At 24.3% G+C, this 9582-nt stretch overlaps 1 protein-coding gene across 1 annotated transcript; it reads right to left on the bottom strand.

The window, feature by feature from the left end:
* Nucleotides 1-304: 304 nt before the first annotated feature.
* Nucleotides 305-7868, bottom strand: LOC145841026 (eukaryotic translation initiation factor 5A-1-like). Its single transcript, XM_082948384.1, has 7 exons — nt 7832-7868; nt 5937-5995; nt 5034-5161; nt 3733-3824; nt 2331-2392; nt 2043-2128; nt 305-617 (listed from the first exon to the last, which is right to left on the bottom strand). Exons 2-7 carry the CDS (start codon nt 5977-5979, stop codon nt 555-557), a joined length of 474 nt encoding a protein of 157 aa, XP_082804510.1. The 5' UTR covers nt 5980-5995; nt 7832-7868; the 3' UTR covers nt 305-554.
* Between the last annotated feature and the right edge of the window lie 1714 nt (nt 7869-9582).

Raw genomic sequence — 9582 nt, 5'->3', positions numbered from 1 at the left:
CCATATGTACAAAAACATTTTGAATACTTCAAATAAAACAACTGTTTGTAGGTAGACCGTTGTAGGTAATTTTTAGTCTGATTTAAATGATCGTTCTCAAACATAATCGAAATCAGTTTAAAATCATTATCCTTATCAAGCGCACATTTTACTAATAATAAATCCCATTAGTCCTCAAGTTAAGCCTTAATAATGAAAGATACTCAATTAATAGTTTGATATTCATGATACCTAATTTATATTTGGATACTTGAAATTATATCAATGTTTATTTTAATGGAATAATTAATATAAAAAACAACAATTGTATCAGAGGTTCTAGCCACCAAAAATTTAATATGCAACACACACAAAATTATCTAAAAATATAAAATTATTTAAAAGTACGAAATTTTAAAAGCTGCAAGTACCCTAAGTGGTTCCACGTTTCCATGACAACGCACCCACCTTGGTAACCGGACTTTTGAGGGTGTGGCGGACCAAGGTGAATACCCTGTTGTGAAAATGAGGAACAGAGCACTTTCATGTGTATGTGCACATCTGTTGTTTTTTGTTTATTTGTTTCCAGTTTTGCAAGCGATGACCTTCTCACGTCCCATGGCGGAGAGAACGGTTACCTGTTTAAATTTGTTACATTGTGACGTCATAAACATACATTTATGTAAAAGAACCATGTATATAATTCACTTGTTCAATAGTTGATCAATGATATAATTATTAAATATTTGTTTAATAAATAATAAATACTTTTACTGATAAATATATTTAATAATATATAGATGTACAGCTTTCTGCGATCGCATGAGTACTGATTAAGTCATACAAAGGATTTGCCACTGTCTATTAATTTATGAGGCATGTAGCACAAAAACTATCATGGTAATCATAGTTATGTGACTCTAAAATACCTCAATACATTATTATTAGAATTTGTTCACTTTTTATATCTTTAATAATTATTTACAATTCATATAATTTATTTTTCCCGACTACTAGATCAATACTATGAATAATTAATCATTCCAACTTACTGGAATTATTGAGAGTTTATTAAAGAAAACATTTAAAAAAGTTAATTATGATGTTGTTTGAAAAAAATTCAATTTGTTTAATTAAGTAAAACTATTATGTACAAAGGTTTTTAAAACCTCACAGTTATTTTCTCTAATCATCTAGTAAAATTTATAAAACATTATTAAATGAAAATTATGGAGTCAAACACTAAAAAATCGCTAGTTTGAAATTATCTCACACGTAAATACGCCTTAAACAAACATGGCTCATAACAACTACTTATTTATCAAATATTGTTTTAAATTAATATAAAGTTGAGATTATAAAAGCTTGCCAGTGAATAGATTGTGGTTTTTAATTGGGATTAAGTTTATTATCTACTCATGCCAACCCCTTTTAAAATTTAATTTCAATAATTTATTATTCATTTAGTAGAAAAAAATGGAAATGGACTATTTACAAAATTAATTATACTTCTACAATTTTCTAAAAAAGAAGGTACCCACTAGTTTTCTAAAAATGTCTCCCAGGTTTTCTGAATTTTTTTCCAGGTTTTAGAAATTACACAATTTGGGTTTACTTTGAGTTAGAAATTAACAGTAAAAAACTGTATTAAACAGTTTAACAACATTGAAAAGATACTGTTAACCTACTTTAATTGTATTTTGATAAAAAAGTTTGAAGAGGAAAAAATTTATCTATATGATAGAATTTTGTGTCAAATCCATATATATACATAAAAATTGTCAAGTTCTAGTGACTCTCTCTTAAAAAGGTTTTTTTAAATACTCAAATTCCAAGCTTTTTGCCTAAATTTCAAAATTTAAGGTTTTTCCAGAATTTTAAGTATTGAGGGCACCAAGATAGGCTGACTTTTTTTTCTCACAAAACAGTATTTAATTTTAAGTTAAAATAAACAATAAAAAGTAATGATTCATAAAGTTTGTTATATTAAAAACTATTAGTAACTTGCAATTATGCCTTATTGAATAAGTTTATTAAATTTATTACAAATAATAAAAACTAACGAAAACGTCTTCACCCTCGTCGAATTTAGCTTTGATGTCTTCAGCAAGTTTTTCATCTCCAGCCTTCAAATCTTCTCTGCATTCACCTTAAAAATACAAAAAATTAGAAAATAGACACTAAATTAATCCTTCAAATTTTCACTTATTTACATTCAATACAGGATTCTAAAAATATGTTAATTGTCTTTACTTAAACTTACCTTATTAAGATACAAATAATTATTTACCAGAGCCATCTTCATACTTAATATTAAATACAATAAAATAAAAAGAATAGTAAAATCTTACCAGAGTCATCCATCAAGTTGAGGTAGCCTTCATCATCGATATCAACCAACTGCCATTCTTTCCTGATTAAATATTAAAAATTATAATATTAATTAAATTGTTTAAAGTAAACATCAACCAACTACCATTCTTTCCTGATACAATATTGAAATTTAAGTAAAAGATTTTATGGTCTTTAAGAAGTCAGGATTTCTTATAATATGTATATGTATATATTATCACTGTGTCTTAATTAAATTTGGTTGATATTCATATTTAGAAAAAACCATCAAAAATATCTAGGACTTCATAACAGAAATATTGTTATTCTGCTCTACTAACTTTATTGAGCTTAAAATAATGGGATTTACTAACTATTATTATGACTGTGTATAAATCATGTTTTCTATTGACTTAATGTTATTTGACAGTCAAGTGGTGGAAAAATTGAGTTTTAAATTTTGGTCTGGTGTTCTAAAGAAATTCATTAAAAAAGGTACTTAGTATTTAAATTGATATATAATATATATTGTAATTTGTTATAATTAATATGTACAGCTTTCTGCGATCGTATGAGTACTGATTAAGTCATACAAAGGATATTCCACTGTCAATTGATTTATGAGGCATGTAGCACAAAAACTATCATGGTAATCATAGTCATGTGACTCTAAAATACCTCAATATGGAAATATAATAATATTATCGAATGTACAAAATCTATATTTGATTACAATTTTATTATTGATATAGTTAAATCGTAGTAACACTTCCATTTGATGAACTCAAAGATAAATATGTTGGAAATGTGTTAGTCACATGTGTCACTCCCATATTTAAGATAAGAAATAATTGATAAAATAATCTTTTAGTGAGACAGTTGTTTCATGCAACTTTCTATTTCTAATTGCTGGTTTTATTAAACAGCAAAAATTCCACTAGCAAATATTTTAATAGTTTTAAGTTAAACAGCTGTAAGAAACTGATTTTGGCTTACAAAAACATTTTTGGCAAATTAGCAACTTTGGAATTAATTTAACTTCCATCTGGCTTATACTTCAGGCAATTTTCCAATTAAATTAAACATTTATACATAGTTAATTTATTATTTATTTAATATTTATCTACAGAGTATTATTTTTTAAGTACAAAATTTGATATGATTATTTTATTTACTTAAATAATGCTAAAAGTGTTTAGTAAATTTCAGAAGTATAGAAAACATGAAAGAAAAATAATTTTAGAGCTTATTAATAATAAATATGAACTGATGATAATAAATAGATGTTTTATAATTATAAAACTTTATAAAAACATAAAATATTTAATTCTGGACATATTAACAACTTTTTAAACTACTCAGTTTCTTAACTAGAATCAAACACATTTAATAAGTCAACTTTTTCTAAAGTTTTTTAATTACCTGCTGACATTTGGGACGTTCATGTTGTGAGTAGATGGGCAGATATCTTCCAATTTCTTTCCATCAAAGATACCAATTCCTACCATGTGGACCTATAATAAGTGTGTAAATTTACATGACTTTATATATTTCAAATAGACATAATTTGGATGTTTAATTAGGTGTACACCTTAAGTATTAATTGATACTTAAAGTATGACATATGAAATTGAGTTTTTACACATTGTCATGGCAGTTTTTTAAAGTTAAGATCTGGGGTGATTTTAACAATTTAAATACTATATATTTATGTATAGATGTACAGCTTTCTGCGATCGCATGAGTACTGATTAAGTCATGCAAAGGATATTCCACTGTCAATTGATTTATGAGGCATGTAGCACAAAAACTATCATGGTAATCATAATTATGTGACTCTAAAATACCTCAATACTAAGTTAAATATTACATATAAATATAAACAAATACCATTTATATTATTTTTTAACTTCCTATCTCGAATTAATAATTAACTAGGTGTATTTTGCGCATGTAAGCAAATACAATTGTTTGTACTGGAAAAATAGAAAAAGTTTTCTTTAGAAACATTTAAAAATGTAAAATTTTAATTTCATATAAATTTATTGTTAAACTTTTATTGTTACACGTTTCCCTGCAGATCAGTTCATCAGACGCTAAAAAAAGTTGAAACAAAAGTATACAGAGCAATGAATTTGAAAATAGTACACATATAAAGAAAAAGAAAAATTAAAGTTAAAATATGAGTTATAATTAATATGTTGTTTACAAAATTTAAATTTTAAAGTTAAATTAGTTTAAAATGAAATATAGATTTAAAATTTAAATTTCTAGTTAATATTAATAACTGCTAACTATAAACTTGCTACATTGTTAATTTTTTATTGTTATTTTTTTTTTAGAGTTATTCTATTTAAAATCAAGCACTACTTAAAAATATAAACAAACAAATAGCCTACACAAACTAAGTGGGTGTTAACTGTGAAGTTGCTTTGATCTTATTTGAATTACTGTGCTTGTAAAAAATAGACAATTCCACATGTATAAACATTGTTTGTGTATTAAAGATATTAGATTCTTATACTAAGGTATTTTGACCCATTATCAATTTCTCAAACTAAATTAGTTTTGTATAACTAAGTATCAACTAAATAATTTAACCAGAAAATTCAAACTTTATTAATTATCAAATTTCAATAAAGAGTAACTAATTTGAATAACTTTAATATACCCCTTAGTTGTAAGTTACATGACAAATAATTCAAGATAAATAAAACATTAACCTTAGCGTGACCGTGCTTTCCGGTCTTGGATGTGGACATCTCAACAATTTTGACTGGTTCTCCCTTAATCAGGACAAATCCATTCTTACGGAGAGCAGAACACTGGATTGGGTATGACTCAGATGCACCTATTGTCAATTTTAGTGTTAAAACTAGATTATTTGAGGTTCTTAAGATGAAAGTAGCCATAAGTGCAACTCATTTTTGATTAAGTGGTTGAAAGTGACAAATTAGAACAGTATACAAATCATAAAATTATAAAATGGTGTCAACTTTTGAAGTTGTTCAAAAATAAAATTAAAGTTCACAGAGCATAGAAAAAGCCATAAGGCAAATATTAGTAAGTTAAAGATTGTAGTGAAAAATTCAATTTAATTGTCTATTCACATAGCTAGTTAACATTATTAGCCTTTGAAAGGTCTAAGTATGCTATTGGTAAATGCTGCTTCTAGAGGAGAATTTTAATATTAATTAGATATAAAGCAACGTTTTATTAGGTTATTTGAATAAGTTATTAAAAACTTATTAAAAATTTAAACAGTAAATAAAAATTTAATTTACTAAAATATTATGTACAGCTTTCTGCGATCGTATGAGTACTGATTAAGTCATACAAAGGATTTGCCACTGTCTATTAATTTATGAGGTATATAGCACAAAAAATACCATGGTAATCATAATTATGAGACTCTAAAATACCTCAATACTATATAAAAATAAAATAATGTATCTATTTTCATCAACTACATGAAGTAGTTCATTTTTAATACACTATATCTTGGTTTATTTATAACATTCAGTTAAAAATATAAATATTGAAAGGAAGTAATTGTTTAATTATTAGAATTGATACAAAACTGAGTAATAATGTAGTTTTAAAATAACATTGATAGCCTAACTAACCAGATTGAGCTTGTTGGAAATCACAGTCTAAATCAGCTGACATGTTGTTAGTTTAAGTTCTGTAAAAAAATAATGTTTTAATTCAAATAAGATAAATTATATTAATGTAGACTGAAAATTTTGGGTGAATGACTGTAATAAATAGCAACTAGAAAAATTTTCAAGTGTTTGTCACACAAATATTCAGAGCTATTTACTTTTACTAATTTACACTTGATAAAATTCTATCAGATACAAATGACTAAAAATAATATCCTTATTTGGAAATGTTAGCAACAAAAAGTTAGCCTTTTTTAGATAAAAAAAATTATTTTTAAACATGGAAACAGTATCTTTACTTTAATATCTATAAAACAAAACTTATATTACTGACATTCAAAAACAAACATGAATGTTAGATACACTTTAAATTAAAATATTTTGTTTGAGACAACATAGATAATTATAATAGCCAATACCTAATTTAGAATACATATTGTAAATACATGCACACAGTATTGTCAAGTGACTGTACTGTGAATCTTAAGTTAATGTTAACAACCTCATCAATTTTAATAATTGACACTGTGCTTTACAGATATATATCTAGTTTATGGATAACTTAAATTAAGGGACTATTAATCTAAAACAACAACAAAATTGATGATGAAGGCTATATCAAAGACAAGGGTTACCACTCATTTTACCAAAAGTTTTCCAGGTTTTTCAAGTTTCTTCCAATTTTCTTGAAGTACACATTTTTTTGTCAATTTTTAGTTTCAAGTTTATCTCTATATGAGAAACTGTGTTAGTTAGCATAAAAACATAAACTGTAAAAATATACAAGGATACTGTAAAAATACTTAGAGACAAAAAAAACATGTTATAATAGCTTTTTCCTGTGTATAATATATTTAAAAATTATTGTTAATAATAGAAAATGTTTAACTGTTAAAACTTCTAGGTTTTTAAATGATTTTTATTCAAAATTTCAGGCTTTTTTCCAAATTTTCTCAAATACCAGATATTTTGACTAAATTGTCAAATTCCAGGTTTTTCAAGATAGTCATGTTTTTTGGCAAACCTATAATAAACTCAGTTTGAGCTGGTTACATAATCATTTCATATTGATTTCTTCTACCAATTTGAACTTTTAAACTTTTATTGGTATCATAAATGTGAATGAATAGCAATAATTATTTTTTATATTTTAATCAATTATTACAATTGATTCTTAAAGACAAAAATTATTTGCTATAATAATAACCTAGTTTTTCCTTAATTTTCTAAATGGGCTGAGGTTTAGACTTTCAGTCAATTTATAGTCATTTATAATAACTGAACAATTAACAAAATGAGCTGTATCTAGTAGTCAAAAGACTATGTGCTTGACCCATTAAAATATAAAAACTATAAACATAAAAGTTAACATATTTTAAGATATATGACTTCAAATTTAAACAAATTATTAAAATGCTAATATTCAACACAAAACTTGGAGCTTTACTTTTATCAATATACAAGCAGTATAGAAACTAATTATTCTTTAAACAAAACCATGTAAAACAGAAGTTAAAGAATTAAGTAAAATCATACAATATTAATAATATTTTTGAAAGGTTTTAAACCTGGCATGTCAAAAGTAAAAAATAATAATTTCAATTAAAATTGCATATAATTGATTTTATAAAATTTTGTTACAATTTCAGTCAAACTTTATGTATCACTTTTTAGAATAAGTTATTTTATTTACTCTCTGCATAGTTCATAACTGATTTTAAATCAGTCTTGGACATTAAGAAATTCTTTTTAATATTGTTAATGAAATTTTATATTATTCTAATTTAGTTTAAACTACTATGATTATACACCACCACTTATAAATGATTACTATGGATAAATTCTTAAGTACTCACCTGCTTGAGTAAGGCTAAATAAAGAAGCTAACTAAACTGGTAAAGAGGGAAAATTTTACGTGTGAAACAAAATGGCACTCAAATCCAGATTTTAATGACATTTTGTCTTTATTTCTAAGATAAGCAGGGCTTAAATTTATAACAAAATGTAGGTATTTAATAATAAATGCTTAACCTTTTTTAATACATCTAGTGAAAAAGTCATTAAAGCTTTTTTAATATTTTTGAAATATTAATTTTTGAAAGGTTCATGTAAGGTATTTGAGTATTGAAAACATTTCTTTACCGTCATTAGTAAGCATTCCTCTTGAAATAATTGAAATAGTTCAAAATAAAAAAACAATGTTAATTATGGAAATTTTTTTCATTATAACCTTATATATTACTTCTTTAAAATATAAAATTAGTCTTTTTTTTTTTGAAACAATAAAACAACACTGAAACAAAGGATTAAAGCATAGTGTGGCGATCAGTATACTGTTTTAATTAATGGAGCATGGCTTTTTAACTAGAGTTTATAGCATTGTCAGGTATTAGGTACTCGATTTTATTTTTAGGTAACCCTGTGTCAACGAAAACTGAATCATTTTAAAATATTTATAGTTTGAAAAACGTTTTTTAAATTTTAAACATTAATAAAAATGCTCTGTTTATTTTAAAAGTTTGAGGGAAATCTTCATATCTTAACTCTTAATACTTTTATTTTATTAAAATGCTTTTTGTCTTTTAAAAATAAAAAATATTTTTTTTATAATAGAAAAACATTTTTTTTATACATTTTGAATTCATTTAAAAAACGTAATAACAATTCTACTAACGCTATTAAACTTTGTTTTTTGTTAATTATTATAAGATACAGCTTTATTTAACAGAACTTTTAAATTTTCCCACACAATATTATTAGTAAAAATGTTGTTTTAAGTTTGCGTAAATCGATTCTTTTTACAAAATTAAATATATTATTCATTTTTAAATATTAAATCTCATTTGAATTATTAACAAGACTGTCCCTTAAAGATTAAAATCTCGAAGTAACTTTGAACAAACTTTATAGTTTAGATAGTTAATTTTATATAAAAGTTTTAGTTAAAGTGTTTTGTTTTAAGCTTCTCCTCATACTTAGTTTGTTTAAGAATCATTATAATATAAATAAATTTGAGACTTGTAGATTAAATTGTTTTGGCTAAGTTAAAGTTTTTTTTTTTTTGCAATTAAGAAAACTAAAGTACATCAAAATTTGTAAGTTTAAACTTATTAAAGATAAACAATTGGTTTGTAATAAGCTAATTAAGCTAGTTTGGTTTTTATATAAGTTTAAAGATTTATTTATTCGTGAAATTAATAAAAAAATTACTAAATTAACAATTAATATTAAAATATTTTCTGTTATAATAAATAACTTATCTAATTTAAATCTATATAAGTCGACTTAACTTTAACGTATAAACTGTCCTCAATTAATGTAATAATAAAAAATGTTATACTATGTATAAAATACCAACGAGTTATATACTAAGATCTTATTTGAGTATTGTTATATTTTAGTTTGGAAATAAATACATTTTAGTTCTTTATTGAAATTACAGCACTTAAAATGTATAAATAAGTTAACAACTCACCTATCATATGCCTATCATTAACATTAACCTACCATATTTACACTAGGCTCAAAATTTATAGAATATATATGATGGGAATTTTATCTATTAGCTCGTTAGGAAATTATTAGTGGCAAATATAAGGTTTATTTT

The sequence above is a fragment of the Thalia democratica genome, chromosome 7 (assembly GCF_965202585.1).
Source record: "Thalia democratica chromosome 7, ktThaDemo2.hap1.1, whole genome shotgun sequence".
Lineage (NCBI taxonomy): Eukaryota > Metazoa > Chordata > Thaliacea > Salpida > Salpidae > Thalia > Thalia democratica.
This window is presented reverse-complemented; position numbering and strand designations above follow the sequence as displayed.